The sequence below is a fragment of the Mauremys reevesii genome, linkage group 2 (assembly GCF_016161935.1).
Source record: "Mauremys reevesii isolate NIE-2019 linkage group 2, ASM1616193v1, whole genome shotgun sequence".
NCBI lineage: Eukaryota > Metazoa > Chordata > Testudines > Geoemydidae > Mauremys > Mauremys reevesii.
The window spans coordinates 170917879-170943412 of record NC_052624.1 but is presented as its reverse complement, the minus strand read 5'-3'; the positions used below and the strand labels follow the sequence as shown (position 1 = coordinate 170943412).

Here is a 25534-nt window from a genome sequence, read left to right as displayed (position 1 = left end):
TATTTTCTTTCACCCCTAAAGATGATCCCTTCAGATCAGAACTGGTGCTCTCGTAAACCTCTTGTGTTGTTTTGTTGTGTTCTTTTGTTCAGCGCTTCATGTGCACGATAATTCATGTAAAAATAAAAAGATGCACCCGTGGAGGAGTTGATTCATTTCAGATTATGGCTTTGCAATCTTTTTGAGAACTAATTCTTTATCCCCTATTACTTGGCATGTTTGGGGCTTTTGGGTCCCTAGCTCACTATATTATATAAAATTAAAAAGCAGGCAAAATTTTGTGTTTTCATGTTTCAGTTCCATCTTGGTGTACTGAGTAATACATAAGCCGCTCAACTTTGCCATTATGGCTTGCTGTTACCAGCAGAACCCCATGATGGAATTATAGCTACATAATTCATAGTCCCCTGTCTGTTCTATTTATATAGCTAGTGTTCTTCCTGAATTACTATACATACATACTACCAAACCATATTCACCCAGTGTAGTATCCCTGAAGTTATTGAAATTACACCAGTGATGAATTTGACCCTCTCAAACAGCTGTATAGCTGAAAACAAGGAAGATTGTTGAACATGGTCAAATGTATAGTTTTAGAAGAATTAGTGATATTTTCTGTATTTACTTCTATTTCCGTTTCCTCTGATGTGGATACATTTCAATGATCTACGGCTTTTTAACACACAGAGAGAGAGTGGAGCAAGGTCTACAAGCATCTTCGTACCCACAACTACAGTTCCAAACCACATCAATGCACTGAATGTGAAAGATGGTTCTTCCAAATGTAGGTAGCTCTTTACTCTCTATGCTTTACTAGTTGTTTGTCTCTTTTTATAGTTGGTTATTAAAACACAGCTAACTTTTTCATAAATGTTTTTATTAAAATCAATCATTTGTTGGGTTTTTAATGCTGTATCCTGTTACTGTAAATAGTGATGGTGAGTGAATGGTAGAGCCCTACTTGTGAATATTTAATATAAAAGGGTGAGGGAGTGGGAGTGTTTAAAGGAAAAAACAGGGTTTTAAAAATAACATGGTGGGATTTGCTGTGTTCAGGAAATACCACATCCTGCTACTGGTATCTGAGGGAGAGAGAGCTCTATAGTGGCTCCCTATGACAGTGACATGAAATTGGGGAAAAGGTAACCTGGGTTCTGAATACAAAGGATCTTATGCTGTTATGGGAAAGAGAGGTCATGCACTAGAGGTCCCCTATGGCCACTCTGGACATTGGTGATGGCGGAGAGGGGGTCAGGACCAGAACAGGTACCTTCAGTACTCGTCCCTTAGCCCTCCTCCCCTTCTACCATTAGGCAGGGCAGAAAAGAACAGGCACCACACGGTAGTGGGATGTTGGTGGCCAGGAGAGGAGAATGGTGACATGACACCCAAACTACAACTCCCATGAGAAACTGGCAGCATTTCCAAATCAAAATTGTAAGTTTTCAGCTAAAAGTTTGTGATTTTTCTGGGTGTTGTTTTTGTTTTGACAAAGTCAAAATTTTCCATGGAAAGCAGATACTTTTCATGGAAAACTTAATTTAGTCAAAACCCAGTTTTCTGTCTAAAGAGCATTTTGAATAATAATTAATAATAATAATAAAAAATCATCTAGCCCTATCTGGTAGTGACACATTTACAGCCAGACAGCTTGTCTTGAGGAGTCAAGCTGCTTCCTACTACCAACAGGTAGCTGCAGGAGGCTTTCTTTCCATCATCAGCAAGAGGCAGGATTTTCTTCTTATCTAATAGACGGAAGGCCTCCTAAAGCCCCACAAATATATCATAGTCTTAAAATTTGATTGTATCACATGCTTTTTGTTATCCCTTTGAAAATTTGAGCAAAAAAAAAAATCACTGTTCACATAAATTCAATAGAGACTTTTTAGATTTTAGCAGTTAAATTCCCCAAAGATTTCATCTGCACTGGGCACGCTCCAGCAGGGCTTTGGAGTAGCGCCTGGAGCGCAGAGCAGCTCCGGAGCAGTGGAGCTGCAGGTTTTTGCCTGGAGCTGGAACAGAGCTGGAGCACAGTTCCAAAGCCCTGCACTCCAGCCCAATGCTCAGCAGGACTTTCCTCACAATTGCAGTCATGGGCTGCTGCAGACTGTGCTGGGTCCAGTTCTGGGCACCTGAACTGAGAGCATGGAACTTCTCTCTCCTGTAATCTCCTGCTGAGCCCCACTGAGGAGAAAGAAGTTACCTGATACAAATGCAGAGCAATCAAGAGTGGTCTTGTTGGGTGGGGGGGGGGAGTAGACTGGGACAAGAAGCTTGGGGAAAGGGGTGAAAACTGGAATTGAGATTTGGGGTGAACAAAAAGACTGGTATTGGGTGGGCGAACAGACTGGGACTGGGAACCAGAAGGGCCAGGGGACGGAGGGGAGAGAACTGGGGTGACATATCTGACAAGGGGAAAACATGTTGGGAGAACTGGGACTGGCTGAGTAGAAAGACTGGGACAAGAACTGAGTGGGGGGACGGAGATTGAAACTGGGAGCCCATGGCGATGGGACACCTGGGCAGAGGCGGTAACCAGTGGCCAGGGTGAGGGGAGAGACAAATCAGATATGGGGCTGTGGAGGAAGCTGTGGCTTGCTGGACAAGACGCCTGAGGGTGGGAGTGGGTTGGGTGAGGGGAGACTGGGATGGGGATTCTGGAGGGATGAGACTAGCCTGGCAGGGATTCTGGCATTTTTTTAACTTTGCAACCTTAATAATCTTTGAATGTAACATTTGTGTGTGATATATTAATATTAATTGGGGGGAAATGGCAAAATTAGTAACTTTTAAAGGAAACTGACAAAAATCCATCAACTTTAGCAATATGTGCTGAATGCCATTAGCAACCAGGCTATGAGAGGCATTCAGCACGTTGTTAATTAAAAGCTCACATATTTCTTCCTTAGGTCCTGGGACATTCAGACCCTCTTGGGTCGCTGGCTTCAGCTCCATCATGACACCTTGTTGGTGATGTCATATTGACCACCGCATCCCGCTGGAGCATGGAGCTGGCATATATTGTGGGTGGAGGGTCAGGTAAGTGCCTTTTTATTTTTAATGTTATCTTGAATAGTTTTTTAATATTTTATCCCAATGGGATAAAATATTTTAAAATCTTTGCAAAATTGTGTAATACAATTACAAATTAGCATTTTTCTGCCCCGTCTACTATAGTAGTAGGCTGAGTAATCCAGCCTTTGTGATATTGACAGTACAATGCTTGCTCGGGCATCACACTAGAGAATTGGCAATCTAAGTGGTAACAATGTGCTGAATGCCTCTCTTCTTCACCAAGCTGTTGGGGGGCATTTAGCACATATTGCTAAAGTTGATGGAATTTCACAGGTCACCTCCTAACACTGTTGTTTTGTCTTGGGTTGGCTATATTAATCATTAATATTAATGTAACAGCTAATATCTTATTTTCTGTTTTTCTTCACTTCCTACACTTTCAAGATTTTTGTTGTTGCTAAAATAATCAGCTCATTCAAGTGTGATAAACCACAAACTCTCAATGAATACGCTGTGAACAACGAAAATACGGTTGATACCAGATGTCAAATAAAATAGTTCTCTATGAAGTTATACTTTACTTGCCACAAATGAAAGTATTCTTACTCAGATTTGTTTGCTTCTGTTTTTACACTGACATGCAAACATCGGCTTCCCCTTCCCTCCCAAAGGACCGTTGCCAGATCTTTTTAAGCATATGATATGACTACACTGCAAACAAAATAAGCTTATCTATGTTGGTCCTGGGATATTAGAGACAAGGTGGGTGAGGTAATATTGTTTATTGGACCAACTTCTGTTGGTGAAAGAGACAAGCTTTTGAGCTTCACTGAGCTGCTCTTCAGGTCTGGGGGCTTGGCTACACTTGCGAGTTGCAGCGCTGGTGGAGGCTTTCCAGCGCTGCAATTAGTAACCGTCCACACCTGCAAGGCACATCCAGCGCTGCAACTCCCTGGCTGCAGGGCTGGCTGAACACCTGGTCTGCTTGGGGTGTAGCGAGTGCAGCGCTGGTGATCCAGCGCTGCTCGTCAGGTGTGGACACACACCAGCGCTGTAATTGGCCTCCAGGGTATTAGGAGATATTCCAGAATTCCTGTTCAGCCACTCTGCTCATCAGTTTGCACTCTACTGCTCTGGCCTCAGGTGACCCGCCCTTTAAATGCCCCGGGAATTTTAAAAATCCCCTTCCCGTTTGCTCAGCCAGGTGTGGAGTGCAATCAGTTAATCTTTCCAGGTGACCATGCCTCCACGCGGCAAACGAGCACCAGCATGGAGCAATGGCGAGTTGCTGGACCTCATTAGTGTTTGGGGGGAGGAAGCTGTGCAGTCCCAGCTGCGTTCTAGCCGTAGGAATTATGATGCCTTTGGGCAGGTATCAAAGTCCTTGCTGGATAGGGGCCATGACCAGGACGCGCTGCAATGCAGGGTTAAAGTAAAGGAGCTGCGGAGTACCTATTGCAAAGCCCGCGAGGGAAACCGCCGCTCCGGCGCTGCCCCCACGACCTGCCGTTTTTACAGGGAGGTGGATGCGATACTTGGGGGTGACCCCACTGCCAATCCGACGACCATGATGGACACTTCTGAGCAGGATGGGGGAAAGGATCAGCAGGAGGGGGGGGGGTGGAGGAAACCGTGAGTGAAGCTACTGGGATGGGGGAAGACACCCCAGAGTCCCAGGAGGCATGCAGCCAGGAGCTCTTCTCAAGCCAGGAGGAAGGTAGCCAATCGCAGCAGCCAGCACTTGCTGAAGGACAAGCAGAGGAGCGGGTTACTGGTAAGCGGCTTTTATTTTCAGGGTGGAAATGTTTCGGGAGAGGAGGGGGGGTTAGGGCTGCATGCATGCATGCCTAGATGTGGAATAGCCCATTGATGTGGTCTATCACGTCGTGGTAATCGGCTGCAGTAATCTCCTCAAAAGTTTCAGCCAGAGCGTGGGCAATGTGCCTGCGCAGGTTTATAGGGAGAGCCACTGTGGTCCTTGTCCCAGTCAGGCTAACGCGTCCGCGCCACTGTGCCGCGAGGGGTGGGGGGACCATTGCTGCACACAGGCAAGCTGCATAGGGCCCAGGGCGGAATCCGCATTGCTGTAGAAGACCCTCCCGCTCTTCCCTGGTGACCCGCAGCAGCGAGATATCTTCCGGGAGTAACTCCTGTGGAAAATGTTGGGAGACTGTTCAGTGCAGATCCCCCCTGTAGCTGTTTGCTGTCCCCAACACACAGAAACCCCTGCACAGCCCTGAAGCAATCAGTACCCCTTACTCACCATTTCGTGGCTCCTGTTGTGTTACGTGTGCTCTTTTTTGGTATGGGAAAAGTATGCTAAAGTGAAGACTGTAAACTCCTTCAGTGTGTGGGAATTACTGTCTGGATGAGATAATGAACCCTGTTAACTGTTGCCATTTTTGCCTTTCAAAAAGCGACCTTGACTGCTGGACTGCCTGGCTCCACCACTGCACAAAGACTACAAAATCTGAGGAAGAAGCCGTGAAAAACCAAGGAGGACATGCTGAAAACAGTTATTGATCACTCTGCTAGAGAGAGTAAAAACCTGCAGGACTGGAGAGAAAGGGAAAGCAGGATCCGCCAGAGAAATTGACAGAGAAACGCAGTGGCCAAGAGGAAAAGCACAAAGCAGCTGCTAGGCATCCTGGCGCGCCAAGCGGCCTCTATCCAGTCACTCGTAGCCATGCAGGCAGAGCACTACCGTGCTGCCCCCCCGCTTCCCCCCCGTCCCAAAGCTTTTTCCCTTCTGCGCCAATGTCAGCTCCAAACCCCTTTCTCCAGCATCCAGGTTCTTACCACCACCAGCTGCCTCCAACACCTGTACGTTCACCAACCAGCCCTGAGAGCTACGACCCTTACCCTCTGCACTCAACCCCCATCACCATGCAGTATATGCACCCTGAAGTGCAGCAGTCATTGCACAGCACTCCAGACAGGACATATGCAAACTTGTGACTGTACAGTTCACCAACCCACCCCCCTGCCCTTTTAGGTTCCTGAAATGTTGTGTGTCTGTCAAGGAAGTTTTTTTTCTTTTCAATAAAATAATTCTTGGCTTTGAAAACAGTCTTTATTATTGCAGATAGTGAAAGATACCTTAGCCCAGTACAGAAACAGGCACTGCAAATCATAATAGAATTCTAACAGTGTAACCTCTGCACTTCACTCCCATGCAAGGCAGCAAACATTACTGTTGGCTTTCAGCCTCAAATTCTTCCCTCAAGGCATCCCTAATCCTTGTAGCCCTGTGCTGGGCCTCTCTAGTAGCCCTGCTCTCTGGCTGTGCAAATTCAGCCTCCAGGACTTGAACCTCGGTGGTCCATGCCTGACTGAATGTTTCACCCTTCCCTTCACAAATATTATGGAGGGTACAGCATGCGGATATAACCGCGGGGATGCTGCTTTCCCCCAAGTCTAGCTTCCCATACAGAGACCTCCAGCGAGCTTTTAAATGGCCAAAAGCACACTCCACAGTCATTTGGCACCGGCTCAGCCTGTAGTTGAACCGGTCCTTGCTCCTGTCAAGCTTCCCTGTATAGGGTTTCATGAGCCAAGGCAGTAACGGGTAAGCGGGGTCTCCAAGGATCACAATGGGCATTTTGACGTCCCCTACTGTGATCTTCCTGTCTGGGAAATAAGTCCCTGCCTGCATCTTCCTGAACAGGCCACTGTTCCAAAAGATGCGTGCATCATGCACCTTTCCAGGCCAGCCTGTGTAAATGTCAATGAAACACCCACGGTGATCCACAAGCGCCTGGAGAACCATAGAGAAATACCCCTTCCGATTAACATACTCAGATGCTAGGTGCGGGGGTGCCAGAATAGGAATATGCGTCCCATCTATCGCCCCTCCACAGTTAGGGAAACCCATTTCTGCAAAGCCATCCACAATGTCCTGCACGTTCCCCAGAGTCACGGTTCTTCTTAGCAGGATGCGATTAATGGCCCTGCAAACTTGCATCAACACGATTCCAACAGTCGACTTTCCCACTCCAAACTGGTTCCCGACCGACCGGTAGCTGTCTGGAGTTGCCAGCTTCCAGATTGCAATAGCCACCCGCTTTTCCACCGTCAGGGCAGCTCTCAATCTTGTGTCCTTGCACCGCAGGGTGGGGGCGAGCTCAGCACACAGTCCCATGAAAGTGGCTTTTCTCATCCGAAAGTTCTGCAGCCACTGCTCGTCATCCCAGACTTCCATGACGATGTGATCCCACCACTCAGTGCTTGTTTCCTGAGCCCAAAAGCAGCGTTCAATGGTGCTGAGCATTTCCGTGAATGCCACAAGCAATGTAGTGTCACACACGGCAGGCGACTCGATATCATCGTCGGACTCCTCACTGTCACTTTGGAGCTGAAGGAAGAGCTCAACTGCCAAACGTGTTGTGCTGGCGACACTCATGAGCACAGTCCTCAGCAGCTCGGGCTCCATTTCCCACAGAAATCGTGCTTCACACAGAGAGTAAAACACAGCAAGAGACTCACAATGGCGCCAAACGTGGACGGAACAACTGTGACTGCTGGGATGTGAAGCGATGCACCACGGGGCGTTGGGACAGGAAGCGGAATGACCCGCACCCTTCCGTCCCCTTCCCACAACCCACAGCGGCAAAATGGGACGAGGTGCTCTGTGGGATAGCTGCCCACAATGCACCTCTCAATACAGCGCTGCAAATGCTGCAAGTGTGGCCACACACCAGCGCTGTTAGCTGTCAGTGTGGCCACACACCAGCGCTGTCCCTACACAGCTGCACGACCAGCGCTGTAACTCCCAGTGCTGCAACTTTCAAGTGTAGCCAAGCCCTGGGAAAGATAGTGTCACAGCTAAATACAAGGTGGAACAGTTTGTTTAGCATAAGTTGTTAACCTTTCTGAGGAACCATTCAAGGTGAAGTGGCCCATTAACATCTTTTCAGTTATAGGACAAAAAACATGCTAAGCAATCTGTTCCACCTTGTATTTAGCTATGACAATCTGAGGGTATGTCTACACTGCAACATAAGCCCATGCTTGAGCCTGGGCTCAAGCCTAACCCTCTTGCATCTACACTGAAAGTGTGCTAACCCAGGGCTGGAGGGGCTGAGCTTGAGTTAAGCCAGCACCCAGGGGCCGAACCCTTTTGCTTTGCAGTGAAGATGCAGCTTAAATACCTTTCCCAGACCTGAAGAAGAGTTTTTTTGTGTAGCTTGAAAGCTTGTCTCTCTCACCAACAAAAAGTGGTCCAATAAAAGATATTACCTCACCCACTTTGACTCTCTAAGATTATTTTACTCCTTCCAACCTTCACATACTATTGTACCTATGCTTATTTTCAAAGACAATATCTTTTATTAATGCAAAAATGAGCCTATCACCTGGTTTGATCTTGATGCCAGTTTTGCATGAGAGAGTTAGTTCCACAGGCTTTACATGATGATTCAGATTTCAAATGCCATAGTGACAGTTTAGTGGTTTTTGGCAGTAATACACAAGAAGTATCCATATTTGAACATGATAAAATAATAAAAGTTTATGGATAAAATGGTAGGGCTAAATTCATTCCTACTGTAATTGAAGTAACCTCAGTAGAATTACACCAGTAATAAAGGTTGCCTGTCATGCTTATCTGTATATATGATTTTATCATTAAAGGTTAAACTGAAGATGTATCTAATGCTGTATATTGAAGGAAAGCTGAACACATTTCCATAAAAATATTTATTTAAAAAATAAGTCATGAATTATCATGAATCAATTGGGTTCCAAGATTGCAGCTGCAGTTTCAAAATATACATAAAAGACTCTCGTCCTAAAGAGTTTCCCCTCCACTATTAACTCTTTCTCCTGCTGTTTCAAATAGTTGAATTCGAGAAGACACTGTCTCTGAAAGAAGGGGTGTACTTTGTATATTTTATAGCCTCCCCCAATTTAAAGTGGTAATGTTTTTCTGACTGATTATCACAGTATTTTAAAAACAAAAACAAAAAAAAATCCACAAACATTTTTAAAGAAGAGATCACCACATGAGAGGTATTGAAGTCCCCTAGCTCGATAATGGCAAGTCAGAAGTAGTCATCTAACTGTGTATTATTGGTAATTGCACAGCAGAAAAAGAAAATTGGTTTAGATTTAAAAACAAAAGTTGACTTTTAAATAATTATAAAAAATAAGTACCAGAAAAGCAGAATCAGATAGCAATGTCCTGGTTCCTAAAACATGCTGTTCTATTTGTAAGGGCTTGTCTACACTGGCAATTTACAGCGCTGCAACTTTCTCGCTCAGGGGTATGAAAAAACACCCATCTGAGAGCAGCAAGTTTCAGTGCTGTAAAGCGCCAGTGTAGACAGTGCACCAGTGTTGGTAGCTACGCCCCTCTTGGAGGTGGTTTGTTTTGTTTTTTTAAGAGCGCTGCACCGCAACCACACAAGCCATGTTAAAGCACTGTTGCGGCAGTGCTTTAGCATTGCCAGTGTGGACTAGCCCTAATACTCCACAAGAACTTACTGTGGGCTCCTAATAGTCTTCTGCAGCACTAACTGTTCCCAGATAGTAACAATTGTTGGACCTGGTTTATGCTTCTTAGGTCTTCACCTTAATAATGGCACTATACTAGTATATTATGAAAGTACTACTTACAAGAATGCTAACCTCACCTTGTAGAGTGTGAATAAAAAGTATATATAAATACCATACTGTAAGACATTTGCTTATCCATATTTTTTGCAATATTTAAAAAATATAAGTAGTTACTAGATTAATATAATTTCAAGAAAACAGGTTAAATATAACTTGTGTCTAAGTAGTAAATGTTTGAACATCTTATCTAGTTGCTTGTGGGAGTCTTTTTTTAATAAAGTTTTATATATTTATTTAACTTCATGTAAATAGCATGGAATTGTGATATGTTAACAAGTCACTTGCTCACCCATGAAACTAACTGTATTTCTAAAATAAAATTACATTTTCACCTACCTTTGAGAATGTTTTATCCCAAACTAATAAGATGTTTTACACCACTGAAGATAATACAGTTTATTTTGATTGACTTACACTTTTTTTGGTGTGGGAAGGGAATTCTTAAGTCTAATTCTGGCTTTAATTTGCTTATTTGTATTTCTTTACTGTCCACCCAGAGCTGAGCTGAAAGAGCATATGGCAAAACACAAAACTCCCAGACCCTTCCTATGTTCATTATGTGGCCAAGCATTTAAATATAGACGTCAAATGAGCAGGCATCACAAACATGTCCATCAAAGACAGAAAGTGAAAGAGATGAAGAAAAGAAAGAGAACTGAGAATACTCTTGTGCGCTCGGATACAAAAAGAACAATTAGAACGAGAAAAAACTCAAATGAATTTGTCTGCAGCATCTGCAACAGGTAAGGCCTATGCTACAATTAGGTTCAAACTCTGTTTGTTTTATGCTTGCAAGTAGTCCTATAGACTTCCATTTTAGGATTATTATTCAAGTACTGTTAGTCGCCAAGGGCAATATTTTCAGAGTGCGGGGCCCACAGTTAATCTGTAAAAATAGGCACTCTCTTGGCATGGCTGTGTATACAAATAGGTCTGTAATTGGGCTACTGACATGACTAGAACAAGCTGGGAGAGGACTGTTACCACATACGCGTGACAGGTTTTCTTATGGAGTTTTTCTTTTACATTTTATCAATACTGTTGTTGTATATAGTAGATTTTCTAGTTGACACCTTTTAAAAATATTAACTGAATGTGGGTGAGACTTACTGTGAGGTTGATGAATATGAACTTACCCTTCAATTAGCATAATATAAATACTCCTCTCCCCTCCCCCCCGTAAAACAAAAGGGTTATGTGAACGTGCCCACAGGTGTTAGGCTGGGTGGGCAGAGGGGCTTTTGCTGACTATTTTTTTGGGTCGTGGGTGGGTGGAGTGAGAAAGGAGAACAGAAACTGAGAGAGGCAGGCAAAAGGCAAGCCAGCCAAGCAACAGTCTGTGAGTATGGTATATGACCCTGGAAAAAGCTAGGGAGAGTTTTTGAGATCTGGTGTTGGCTAAAGAGGTTTGGGGCTGTAAGCTAAGAAATGATTTTTTTGTTACTGAATTCCTGAATACTCTATTTCAATGGTTCTCAAACTTTTTGTGCTGGTGATCCCTTTCACATATCAAGGCTCTGAGTCCGTCCCCCCCTTCCCCCCTATAAATTAAAACACTTTTTAATATATTTAACACCATTATAAATGCTGGAAACAAAGCGGGGTTTGGCGTGGAGGCTGAAAGTTTATGACCCCTCACCCCATGTAATAACTTTGTGACCCCCTCAGGGGTCCCAACCCCCAATTTTAGAACCCCTGTGTGTATTTTCTATGAGAACCTTTGTATATTCCAGAAGGGGGCAGCAAAGGGCTAGTATTTTTTTTCTCCCCTTACAAATACTGGTTTTATTTAATGCTTTACTCGTTATTACATTTTAATACAGACAACACATAACAATCACAAAGGTCCCGTTTAAACATATGGAAATTCAGAGTTAAGGATGTACCTCTGTGCTTTTTTCATTTATGCCTTTGTATTTCAGTGGGCTCATAACAGTGATTTTTTTTTTCCTTCCCCTAGTACAGTATGTCTGATACAAAACCAGGGCAACTTAGTGTGCGATCCGCTAGTGTGGTGTTCATTCAAACCCTGGCTTGCCATGTAGTAAGTCTCCATGTGGGCAAGTCCTTTAAACAGCTTATGGAAATTTACCAAACATTAATTTGGAGTATAAATATTGTTCAGTGATCACATTGGCAGTTGCTAATTGATATCTAATATGATACGTTTCTTAAGTGCCCTAGAGAGATTACTTTCCTATGCATGTCATGTAGAATTTGAGGGGAAAAAAAAAAAAAGCCAGGTGCTAGATTTCAGTGAAACATCTGGCATTAACTGAGTACTAGCAGATATTTTCTTTTTCTGTGACTGAAATAATGTTAGTTGAATTTAAATATTTCATTGGTTTTGTTTTAAATTGATTTTTCCTGATTATCTTAAAAGAAGAGACGTGATCTGATTCTGCTAAAAGGAACATGTTTACCTTTAACTCCATAAACCTACATTTGCAGAACAGCTTGTGAATTTTTAGCACATCACCACCAGTAATTTTGATATTCATTTATATTTTTATTTTTAAAAAGTTATTTTTAAGGAGAAATATGCATACTTGGAACTTCTGTAAAACCCTTATGGTAGAAAAGCTGGATTTCAAGTCACAGGATTGCATTTACCCGGTAAAGATGCCCTGGAACCAATCCTGCTCTTGTTGAAACTAATGGGAACAAGATCAGGCCAAATGTCAGGTCAGCTTTGACCAAAATATAATTATTTTTTTTTACACCAAAAAAAGTCATTATAAAGTCTAAGATTAAATAAAATGGTTATTTTTTTAATTCTAGTGGAAACATTTTTAAACTAATATTCTTCTGTAATGTTAGCCACCCAGTTATTGCAGTATCATGGAAATATATATCATAAAAGTGAACCTGATGAGAAACTAACCAGCAACACAAATTAATCTATCTAGTCCATTCCATTGATCAATCTGAGAGAAATTCAGCAGGTAAGCATCATAAATGATGAAAAGTAAATTAGACTTTAAATTGCCTTGATTATTAAAACTGAACAAGTGGTGTTTTTAGCATAAATAAGGACATTTCCTACTTGCTAACTTATGTAAATATTGTACGCACAGTCCATGATATTCTGGTGAATTTTAAGCTGTCTTGTTCTTAGAGGGGTAAGAATAAAAAAGCAGAAGAAAATAACTTAATTCACTAGAATGCAATCCTTGCTTATTTGGAAAACGCTGTCTTAAAAAAAAAAAAATTACTTCCTAGTATGATTTCCCTTCCTCCAGGTTGCCTGCTTATTTTTCTCTGTGGTCCTAGACTCCACAGCGAGTCCTCAGGAGCTGGTTGGTTGGAGACCAGCTGGAAGGTGGCAGTCTTTAAGTTGCAGATGAGGTCACTTAGCAGGTAGCCATTGCAGAGCTGAGAGAGGTCCTAAAACTTAATTCCCCCTGCTGAGCTTTAGCTACTAGCTCTTATGTAAAGGAGAGGGCTCCAGGGTTACCTGCCATTTGCCAACAGGGTATTGAATGGGGGCACCAGCTCACTAGGATGGAATGTTCAATACCTAGTTCTTTGGTTAGGTATGACGTGTGTATTATGTTTCATTTTACACTGCCCCTTTTAAAACATGGGTCTTATGGTGATCTTGCAGAAATGTTATGGATCCTGAGATTTTTGAGCAAGGCAACCCATGCTGCTATGAAAAGAAACATGGGAATCTTATTTTAAATGCACAAGACTTCTTTTATTAAAAAAAAAAAAGTGTCTGAAATACCCTATGGTGTACTGCTTATTTTCCTCTTAAGGGTGAAAATGAGTTGTCCCTGCTGTAATTACATGTAATCTCAGTATTTTTCTCTCCTTATACTTACACTCATAAATCATCTCCTCTAGCATCATATTTTTTTTGAAAAAAAAGACACAGATCAATATCTATGGATCTTTGGGTCATTCAACGCCACAAACACTGAGATGAGACCACAAAGTTATCGGAGTCTTCATGTGTCCCCTTAAACCAGTGGTTCTCAAACTTTTGTACTGGTGACCCCTTTCACACAGCAAGCCTCTGAGTGCGACCCCCCCCCATCATTAATTAAAAATACTTTTTTATATATTCAACACCATTATAAATGCTGGAGGCAGAGCGGGGTTTGAGGTGGAGGCTGACAGCTCGCGACCCCCTGAGGGGTCCTGACCAGGCCGGCACCAGCCAAGCAAGCTTGTGCTTGGGGCGGAAGATTCTAAGGTGCGGCATTCCGTCCAATCCTAGGGCGGCATGGCTGCCCTTTCTTCTTGTTCACTGCTCTGGCCGCCCTGTAGGGGGCGGTGGCACGGAGGAGGGGAGCGCCCTGCTGGTCTGCAGCAAGCCCGGCAGCCCACGTCCTTCTCTCCCCGCTGACTGGAGCGGCGCGGAGCCTTCCCGGCAGGCGGCGCAGTGGGAGGGGCCGAGTGGTGAATGCCCTGGCTAAAGGAAGCCCTGGTTGCCCCTCTTCTCTCTCTCCCCCCGCTCCCTCCTCCTCCTCCTTGATAGCTGGGGCACGCACTCCACTGCCCGGGGAGTCCTGCTAGCCGAAAGTTTGCACCCTCGCTCCGGCCGCCCTACAGGGTGTTTTATTTGTTTGGTTTGTTTGTTTGTTGCTCCAGCTGCCCTGCAGATTTTTTTTTTTTTTTTTGCTTGGGGTGGCAAAAAAGCCAGATCCAACCCTGGTCCCGACCCCCAGTTTGAGAACCCCTGCTTAAACCATTTACAGCTGTTAGAACCGTGCATATAAACTATTTGTTTTAACTACAGTTCAAACCAAAAGAATCTGCGTGGCTGATAGTTTTACTTCTCTTCAAGTCACATGATGGAGTGATGGAACTGGGTTGCTCCACTAAATCATTATGAAATAGGTATCTCTTAAATACATAAAGATAGTGCTTTGATTGTGATTGCAGTGAGCAGAAGCAGTGACACAGAATTTTTTCCTATTCAGTGAATGAGAGTACTTATAACTTTGAATTACGTATGTGCATGGCTGTTGGATTCCAAAAGACATTATGGAAATTAGACAGCATCTGTGTTTTTGAGCTGTGTATTTATTTTGTAGCTTTTTTTTTTTTTTTCTTTTCCCCAAAGTCCTTCGAATTCTAGATCTGTGAAAATCTACTATTTGCAGTAAGGCTTTACAGTTGAAAGGTCACAAATATTTAGGGGAAGGAAAAAAATTAGTGTAACGAATATTATTTAGAATGGCACAGCTTGTTTTTCATAGATGGCTGACCTTGAAATCTACTGTTTAAATCCAGTTATTTCTTCTCAAGCTTTTGATTTTACTGAAATCATTCTTTTATTCAAGATTGCATATCTTCTGTGAACAGCAAGGTTTTTAACAATTTGCTTTTTTAAACACTTTCACTTCCCCATGGGAATGATGCAAGCTTTATTTCTGTAGTGCGAGGAAGTGTTAAATTACACACATGTCTGAGAGTTCAGTCCATTTTTCCATCTTTTTGTTTTGAATTTTGATGCAGCCAAACATCCTTTGAAAAGTTAATTATAAATTAAGAGTTAACTAAACTGGAATATTTTTATTAATCTTCTGTTTGGTTTTTTTGCATGATTGACATCTCAGAGATAAGGTAAACTGTTGTATGTAGTACATTTCAGAAATCAGTGAAAGAGTGAAAGTACTACAATATCAGACTTTTAAAATAGTAAATCTGCATTATGAAATATGTATGTTATAGCTTTATTTTCAATATATTGGGTGTAAGCAAAATAGGCAATGGGTGCTAGTAATGTGTGATTTGGGGGGTTAGCATTTACCTTAACAGTTAATGTACAAGAATGTATAGAATGAGAATGATTTTTCTATAATAGTGTTGATCAAGAAACTGGAAAATGTGGAGAGCCAAATTTTGAACTCTCTGAAATCAATTGGGAAGACTCCCATTGACTTCTGTGGGACCAGGATTTGACCCAAATCTTTTTTTAATTATATTTTTTCTAATAAAACTTACAATGGAGGTGTATGTTACTAGTTACAAATAAGTTGACTGCATTATAGGCTTGATCCTGCACTTCTTGATCCTTCCACAGTTCTCGCTAATGTTGCTGGGAGTTGGAGTTTTAGGTGCTGAAAACATATAGATAGGCAGTTTGTGGGCATGAAGGATTGATGGCTCTAGAAGAAGTGCCCCAGACCCTGAATTCACATGAACAGCAATAGAATTTATGACATCTAAATTACTGTTCAAACATTTACATCTATGGTTAATAGTAAAAAAAACCCTCTCATTTCTTCTTTTTAAGAGGTATAAACCCATATATCATTCAGAGGTGTACTCTTCAATGTAAATAATTGCAATGTACAAGAGTGAAAAAGTGAGTAGGTAGCTGGGAAGGTAGAACCTACCATTGATACTTACACCAATGGTTTTTAGAAGATCAGATTGGATCTCTATGTTTTGCTGCCCTACACTGTCAATTGAATGTCACATTATGTGGATAGGCTGCCAGTAAATTACCTGTGCATAGATTATGCATATTTGGGCCATTCTGTGCATTAATATTTTAAAGGTAATACAATATTAAATTAAATATGTTTAACTTCTGTGAGGACTGAAAGAAATCTTTGTTCTTCATTCTCCTTCCCCTGATTATATTACTCTATACTCATTAAACTAACAGCTATAAATACCAGCCATAAGTCATTAAATGACTACAATAACACAATTGGATGCTGTAACTGAGAAATGTCATCCTTCTGGAACGTTTATCCAGGAAAAAAAGATGATTTTTTTTTCCAGCTGTGACAAGGCTTGTTTCCTCTCTGGCAGGAAGTGTTCTTCAAAACTGTCTCTACAGAGACACATGGGAATACATGCTGGCATCAAACCCTTTCATTGCCAGCACTGCGAGTACAAAACTAGGCTAAAGGCCTCATTGATACAGCATATGCGCATCCATACTGGTAAGCTCTGTGTGTGCATTACATCTTCACTTACAATAAACTGTAATTTTTTTTAAAAGGGTTGATTATTTACAGTAGGAGAGTTTGGACCTCTCTCTTTGTTCCTCAGCAAATATTTACAGTGGTTCTAAGGAAAGAAGGTCACTCACTAGTTACTCTGGCTATGATAGCGAGTATACAGCACTTAGTTTATGTCCCTGATTCAGGAAAGCACCCCAGTTAACCATGTATTTAAATTTTATCTATTGATTTATTTAGCAATTATTATACGTTCACAAATCCTTGCCATGTAAATATTAAATACAATACAATAATCATTACAACAGTGAGTCCTGTTTAGAGACATTCTACAGTAATACAGTTATCAGATCTGTCTATTTAACAGGGTGTTAACTATATTACAAAGAGTGCATCATTATGCTTATGACATGTCATGTCTAGTACTTTTTGTTGAGTGAAGTTTCTGATTACATATATTTAACAGACCAGGCATGTCTTTAACATGTTAATATTTTAAAAAATGGACATGGCGAGGGTTTTTTTAAAATTATTTTCCGGGGTGTGTGTGTGTGTGTGTAGGTGAATGTACTTTTGAGTACTGAATAAATGATAATCAAATATCTAAGTCCTGGTCTACACTGTGTGTGTGGGGGGCGGGGAGAATCGATCTAAGTTTGGATTGTTAGAAAGTTGGGGAGCCTCTCTCATGCAGACCCTGGCTGACCCTTAGCCTCTCTCATTCATTCAGTCTGCCCTGTCCATGCGTGTCCCTGCATACCCCAGACCTCCTGTGGCCCTGCACCCCCCATTCCCATTTAGCCCCTGGCTCAATGTTCTCACCCCACTGGCTCCTGTCCCAGTCTGTCCCCCCGCAGTCTGTGTGACCCACTCAAGCAGCCTCATGTGCCCTGCTCTCTCTCCCCTCTATATGCCATGCCTCCTCACCTGACCCTGCAGGCAGAGCACTGTGAGAAAGGCAGCCTCTGCCTTCTTCCTCTCCGTGGCTGGCTGCTCCAGCCCATGAACCAGCTGCCCTCTTTTCTGGCACCACATCAGTTCCTAGTGAGTGTAAGATATAATTGCAGCATGATCCCTCTTGCGGCTTCTCTTCGCCTCCCCGTCAGAATCAGTTATTCTGGGGAGGGGGGAATCTGCAGCAGACGTTAATCCTGCACTTGTGCATTGGCGTAGAATTCGGCTGTGGCTACACTTAGCGCTTCAAAGCGCTGCCGTGGCAGCGCTTTGAAGCGCTAAGTGTAGTCAAAGCGCCAGTGCTGGGAGAGAGCTCTCCCAGCGCTGTCCGTACTCCACCTCCCTGTGGGGAATAACGGACAGCGCTGGGAGCCGCGCTCCCAGCGCTGGGGCTTTGACCACACTGGCGCTTTGCAGCGCCGCAATTTGCAGCGCTGGAGAGGGTGTGTTTTCACACCCTGCTGCAGCGCTGCAAATTTGTAAGTGTAGCCAAGTCGCTAACTGTAAGGCCTGGTTTACACTAGAAAATTAAGTCAGCTTAACTACATCACTCAGGGATTTGAAAAATCTACCCCCCAAGCAACAGCAATTAAACTGACCTGACCCCCTGTGTAGATAGTGCTAAATCAACAGGTGTATTCTTCCATCAACTTAATTACCACCTCTTGGGGAGGTGATTACCTATGTCAGTGGGAGAACCCCTCCTGTCAGTGTAGATAGTGTCTATGCTGAAGTGCTGTAGCATTTCAAGTGTAGATGAGGCCTGAGTATGATTTTGAACGTTTTGGCCTTAACCTCTCTGAGATTCAGTTTCCCCCTGGGGATTAAAGATTCTATATACTGAGTCCAAAATGATGATCATCATTATTTTTTTATTATTATTATTAAAAGACAATACAAACAAAATCTACTTTATGATGAACCAATACCAAAAGTACATGTAAAGCTCTGGAGATGGAATGTCCTGCATGTTTGCATTTATCATGGTTCCAATGGAGAATTAGAGAGACACTGGTTAAAAATCATATATTTGAGGGGAAATACTACCTTACCAGTGTTGATGTTGTTAATAAGTTAGCTTGTTAAAAATGAAATACCCGGTAAGTTAATAGATTTTTAAAGTTTTCACCATTAACTTGAATTGTCTTTTTGCATTTGGGTTTGAACCATGAAAATAGACTTATCAGTTTAGTTTTTCTTCATAGTCTATTTCACTTTCATGTTCTCTATTAGATAAATGTTGTAAAATATGCAGGTACATGTTTAGATCAAAGCATGTGCAGCAAAAGGAGGAAGCCCTTAATGTCCTCTGCTTTTTAAGCATTATTTTTTTGCGCTCGTGCTAAAAGGTGTCCAGGCTACTTTTATAAAAAAAATAATTAATATCCTGGCTTCGCTGCTAATACTGTTTCCTGGTGCTTTTTGAGAACTTCTGTTCTACCTTCTCTTTGATTTGCAAGAAACCATTTTTAACTGGTGTTAATCTAGTGACTTAAAGCAGGCTGAGAGTTAGCAGTCTGTATTCATGGGGCTGATGCAGGAAAAGCGGCAAGGATAAAAGTCTTCTTAGCAGAAAAGTAAACTGATCTTCAATTTGGAAATGGACTTAGTCGATTTACCTCAGTTCCACCTCATGTGATGATTTAAGGTTAAAGATGTCTATTACCAATAAGCGACCTATCTAGAATTAGAATTGTCCTGTTGTGCAAGAACATACTTTTTTAATTACAGATTTTATTTATTGCAACAGCTTTTACATTCAAGTCAAGTGTGTTAGATTAAATGCCGTAACCATTCAGTACCTGAGGGAAGGGTATTGTGCAAGTTCATGTGAGAACTAAGGCAGCTCTTGCCATGGATGCAGCCTACAAGTATGTGATCCACATCTTGTATCTGGCCAAAGAGTCACGAAGGCCTCTCTTTAAGTCATTTGCAGTACATCTGATCACTCTACAACTGAAGAAATTGAGTTTTGCCTGCAGATGCAGTGGAAGGTCAAAACCAGGGGACTGAACTATTAGATCTGTCACAACATGGGCATTGACTGTGTTTGAAGCTTATTCTTGTTGATGCAGCTACATTGCCGTCACATAGCCCATAAGTAACCTGCTTCGGCAGTGGAAACCTAAGCTGCTACTAGCAGGCCAAACCTTCCATGTCCTGACTAGCATAGACTCTCAAGTGATCTTATTTCAGATGGGAATATGTAAAAGACAAGCCAATGGGTCTGAGGATATTTTTTTTATGTTCTGGTGATTTCCTTTTGAATCCTCCCTCCCTCCAGCCCCCATTCCTCACCTATGTGAACATGTCCCCTGCTTTCCATATTGTGATAGGTGAGAAGCCTTTCAAGTGTGAAATCTGCTCTTATGCCTCAATTGATGCAAGCTCTCTGCGCAGACATTTCAGGACTCACACAAGTGAGAGGCCCTACAAATGCGAAGTGTGCTCATACAGTTGGTAAGTGTAAATAGTCCCCCTTGCTTGGCCAGATTTTTCACAGTATAACTGCGGTTTTTAAATAAAATGTTGTTTCCTACATACTCTGTCCATCAACAAAAAGGCCAGATATTTAAATTCACTCCCATAGACAATTGGGTCATTTGATACAAAGAGCTAATGAATAGTTTTTTGAAGTGGATGTTTCTAACCCCTTTATCTCTGCTTCCGCTTAATTTCTACTGATATTGTACAGGCTACGAGGAAGGATATATGGAATTGGAAGATGATAAATCTAAAAATATCTGAGGGGAAATTGAGATGATATCTGTGTGTACTGGGATTATGACAGAAGAACATGTTTCTGTACATTCATTCAGTAGAGGGGAGGCACTTCCCACTGTTACATCAGCTTCACTAGATCTTTTCCTCATATTGATTTCTTCTGCCAGTTTGCTTGTAGTGCCACCCACCTCACCCCCCAAAATTTGGAAAACTGTCATATTACTTAAGGCATTTCTCATTGTGAGGTTGTACACGTCTTTTGTTCATTTGACAGCGCTTGCACAGTCCTGTACATGGTATCAAGAATAGAAGCAATAGGTAATTTTGTTAAAGCTCAAATACATTTTGAAGTATGTTACAGAGCATTTTGTAATGTGTAAGGTTACAAAAGGATAACTTAAATATTTTACATTCTTATGTCTTTGAACATGGTACTATATGTTAAGTGAAAAACCATTTGCCTCTGGATGTTTAAATTGCAAAGATTTAAACTGAGATAACAGAGGTTTTGTCTGCCGTACCCATTTGTTGATTTGTTTGGTTGGAAGGACTATTATATAACCATCAATAGTAAATCATTTAGCATTAGATGAGATTATGCTTGCAAATGGAAGTGTTACTTCTAAGTTTCCTTTAGTACCAAAGTTCAAACATGGAAACACATCCATCAAATAAGAGGTAAAATAACAAAAACACAGAATTTAGAGTAAACTCATAACCCCTTGACCTACATTGTGAGCCTTGCAGTAACTGAACACAGCAATAACAACAACGTCTCTTCCTAATCTTCATGACAGCTATACTGAAATTAAGAACTCTAAACATTGTCAAGCTTTGGTGATTAAAAATGAATTAAATTCAAGAGTTGGAGCAGATAATTCACTGCCAAATTGAGACAAAAACAAGACACGTTCATTAGCAGATGACTGCCTTCTTGGAAGTTATAATAATGACATTTGTTCTACTGTATGAGTTAGAGAAGAGAGCAGGAAGGAGTCAGAAATTAAATATTCTTGTTACATAACAGACACCACAGAACTACAGAGCAGAACACTGCTAATCTGCAGTTCAGTAAACTACACACTCCATAATGTGCACAAAAACTAGTCAGATTCACCTCCTGTCAAGTAAGATTTAACAGTAAGGCACTGTAGTGAATTCTCATATTATGAAAATTTTTTTACAAAATACGCTGCAGTATTTTTTTAGTCTATATTGTGCTTTATTTTACATCATTGACAAAATAAGTACAGCTTTGTGACATGTTGGCCTTGATTCTAATCAGATTTACAGAATTCACTAATTCCCTGCACTAGTGCAAATTGCAAGGTTGGTTGGTTTGTAATAAGGCCCTAATACTGGCCTTACATACATGCTTAACTTTAGGCATGGGAGTAGTTCCATTGAAGTCAATGGAACATTCATATCTTCAAAGTTGCGCATGTATGTACAGGTGTGCAGGAACAGAGCTTAAATATAATGCACAAATAAGGATGATAGTTCAAAAATTGTGGCTGAGTTGAGGACAAGCCATGGAAAAATCACGTAAAAGTAATAGTGGACCTTGTTGTTTGTTCTAATAAGGTCCGTTATTATTTTTCCATGATTTTCCGCTGTCGTAGCCTGGGGCTGAGAGTAGGGGCTCCCGCTGTCAACATTACGGTGGAAGCCTAATATTGCAGGATCCACAATTTCCACAATATTGCAAATTCAGTAAGGCCTTATGCACGAGTAACTAAATTCAGCAAGTGTGCTGTATCATGCTCTGAAAGTGTTATTTACTGAAAGAACATTTCACACATGTATTTGTTATACAATTTCATTATACCAAATTCCTTATTTATCTTCAGTGTAAGGAGCTGAATAACGTTCTGTATAGTTTGTATATATTCCAAGTGGCCATTTGTATGACTTTGTGAATATACAAATTTATAAAAACTGTTTCAATATTTTCTTAAAATAGTTTTTTAATGCTCCACTATGTTTTTACTTTAGAATACAACCCCCGCTACTTTAACTTATACCATCTTATACTGTCTTGTTAGTTGCCTTTTTTTTTTCTCCCCAGATATGTAAATTGATCACTATAGAATTCATTAGGCTGTTGATCTCAGTGGGCCATATTCAAAGAGGAAGGGTAGAGTGATGTAAGTAAACAGGTACATGTGTAAGCAGATCTAAGGATATGTCAGCACTGGGGTGCGATTTACAGTTTGTGTAAATACACCCGTGCTAGCTTTAATCGAGCTAGCACACTGAAAATAGCAATGAGGGCACAGCAGTGCAGGCTTCAGTGCATGCTAACAATGCAAGTACATACCCAGGGGATCAGGTGTGTTTGTACAGTCTGCTGTGATGCCTGTGCTGTTGTGCCATCCCTGCAGTTTTTTGCGAGATAGCTAGATTAAAGCTAATGCAATTACATCTACACAAGCTTCATATCACAGCTCCAGCTGCAGTGTAGACGTATACCCTAAGTGGTATAACTGAAATAACAAAGGAGCTAGAAGAATGTGCAAATTACACCAACTTAGATACACCTCTGAGTTATACCCAATATTCTGATTTTTATTTGAGACTAAAATAAAGTTTTGGGTTGGGTTACCTATAGCTAGTCATAAAAAAGTTTCATGATTTAAGCTGCCACACGTGAAGACTGTTTATGTGCCTTGGATTCAGCAGAGACCCTAGTATCACCTTAGTCAAGTTAATAGGAAATGATGGGATGAAATCTGCAATGACACCTGTCCATCTAATAGGAAGAATCCACTGAGTAGTGGATTTTTAAAATGTGTCTCACAAACTTCTGTCTCTACTATCACAATTTTTTTTCTCCAACTTCTATATTTGGAAATTCAAGACCTGAAATGTTTCTGAACTGGACCGTTTTATATAATCTGAAGAGTAAGGCCCACTCAGATCAACAGCCTAATGGATTCTATACTGGTGCAATTTACATATCAGAAATAAAGCACCTAACAGGACAGTATAAGATGTTATAAGTTAAAGTAGTGGGGGTTGTATTCTACAGTAAAACATATTGGAGCATTAAAGGTTTTCTTAAAATATTTTTTTAAATCATTTGTATGAATTTGTATATGCACAAGTTCATACAAGTGGCTATTTGGAATGTGTATAAACTAGAATATTATTCAGCTCCTTAATACTGATGAGTGAGTAAGGTCAAAGGGAACAGGATGAGATCCATTGTAAATATTCAACAGAGCTCAGTTTTAGTGTAGAATACTGACAGTATTTGGCTCATGGCTTAAATTCTTATTTTGGAGGCCTGCTCTTTTGTCATAATCCATAAATGATGAGAATGTGATTAAAAGTACAAAGTCAAAACACACATTTTTCAATAAATTCATACTCTGGTTTTCAGCCTCTTGCCCTCTGTCTTGTCTCTTAGAATATAAACTCTCGAAGCAGAAACTGATTCTTGTTGTGTGTTTGTACAGTGCTTAGCACAATGGGGCCCTGATCTTAGTTGGGACCTCTAGCCACTACTGTAATACTCCTTCTAGTAGTAGTAGTTACAATTTTTTCCCAGTAAGCTCTCATAAGTTTCCATTACATTATAGCATCCAGAAGAAGAGCCTGGACCTCCATGTGCGACGACATCACACTGGTGAGGCATTTGGCTGTAGTTTTTGCTGCTATTCTTCCCCTGACAAGCAACTCCTCCGGAAGCATGTAAAGAAATACCATCTCTGTTCAGAAACCTCATTAATCAGCACCCAGCCCACCCCTAGCCTCAAACCATTTCCAGTGGAGCATTAGGTTCGTCATGCTTAAATGTGTACTAGAGCAGCTAATCAAGCAGTAGGTCAGCCGGAAGAGAAGGAGAAATTGATCCAGTGAGGACGTTAAAAGGACTGGCAAATGTGACTCAACCTGAGGCTCAAAGAGTGGTCCTTGCAGGAGGCTTCATATACACTGTAGTATATGCTATAACTCTGGTTTTTCTGAGAGGAGCATGGCATGCTGTGAGTAATGAAGTTTGTTTTACATGAGGACTGAGTATCTTGATCCTGTTTTCTGACTACCTCATGCTGACTTGTCCTTCATTAGAAGTTAGGGAGTTTGACAGTTAAAGGGATGAATTTATTGAAATGCCAATGTGGGTGCATTGAATTCTGCAAATCGGTTCTTGGATGTCATCTTGCTCATTTTAAATATAGGTACATATTTTTAAATTAAGTAAATGATTGAAAGTGAAATCTGCTGGTGCACTGGCTCTCAGAATTAGTTATATTAGAAAATATATCACTGCTCCCTGGCTAGTCTATAATAGATTATTATATGCAATGTGTGTCTCATCAGAAACTAGTCAATGGTAAAATTAAAAATATAGACAACATATCCAATAAACTTGATTTAAAAAATTCAGTGGTTTTATATTGTCTGTACTTACTTTGGAGTTGCAACAAAAAATTACTAAGTTTTTTGGAGAGAATGAAAATCAGACCTTTAATAGCCCATGAACAGAAACTGTTTTGCTGCTATTACTCCATATTTCTTTGCCAGTAATGATGTTGTGGCATCTGTTATTAGTAATAAATGTTACACCGGAAATACAATGCCAGCTACATAAAGATTCATACAGACACTTAATGTGATAACTTTCTGTTGGACCAACAAGTAGATTATAACACAAGTGTGCGCACACTATTTTCTTCTTAACAAATACAATAGTAGAGAATAGGGAGGAGTTGTTAAATGCTGTTCCACTTGTGAAGTGTTTATGTAGCAGCTTAAATGAAGAATTTTATTCTCTGCAAAATCTAAGCAGTGTAGAGACTCCCATTCCTTTCAGGCAGAAAGGGTTTAAGATCTAAATTCTGACAAAAGGGTAAGATGAAGTTAAGGTTTAGAGAACATATTGGTAATTCATGGGACAAACAACTAGACATTTCCTTTGAGATTATCAAAAAAACAATCCAGAAAACTGAGAGTTAAGGTTAAACTGCAGCAGACCTCCAACATTTGAAAATATAGAAATACACAGATAAAGTCACTCAAACAAACCTTACCACCTTCTATCCAAATGAAAGGTGCACTTTGCCCTTTCTAACACAAATATAGCAGTGGTTTTTTAAAAAAACAAAACAAAAAACCTATCCTAAACACACAATTCCTCCTCTGAGAAAAGAGAGAGAGAACAAACCATATGCTACAGATGTTAGTCATATTGCCTAATGTATTAGTGAAGGTGCTCATCTACTACACTGATTACGGCAATATAAGAACCTATGTATAATAAACAGCTTTAGCTCTGCTCCCATACTGATATC

General features: G+C 41.1%; 1 protein-coding gene across 4 annotated transcripts in view; it reads left to right on the top strand.

Annotated features, from left to right (window-relative positions):
* Nucleotides 1-24596, top strand: part of LOC120399459 (oocyte zinc finger protein XlCOF6-like) — a 32831-nt gene extending 8235 nt beyond the window's left edge. For 3 of the 4 annotated variants that reach the window (XM_039527706.1, XM_039527705.1, XM_039527704.1), the window contains exons 3-7: nt 688-784; nt 10128-10373; nt 16378-16541; nt 19850-19973; nt 23822-24596. In XM_039527706.1, the coding sequence (XP_039383640.1) occupies nt 688-784; nt 10128-10373; nt 16378-16541; nt 19850-19973; nt 23822-24020 (830 nt within the window). In that variant the 3' untranslated portion in view covers nt 24021-24596. The remainder of the gene's footprint in view (nt 1-687; nt 785-10127; nt 10374-16377; nt 16542-19849; nt 19974-23821) is intronic. The other variant, XM_039527703.1, reaches the window with a different exon arrangement.
* The last annotated feature ends 938 nt before the right edge of the window (nt 24597-25534 follow it).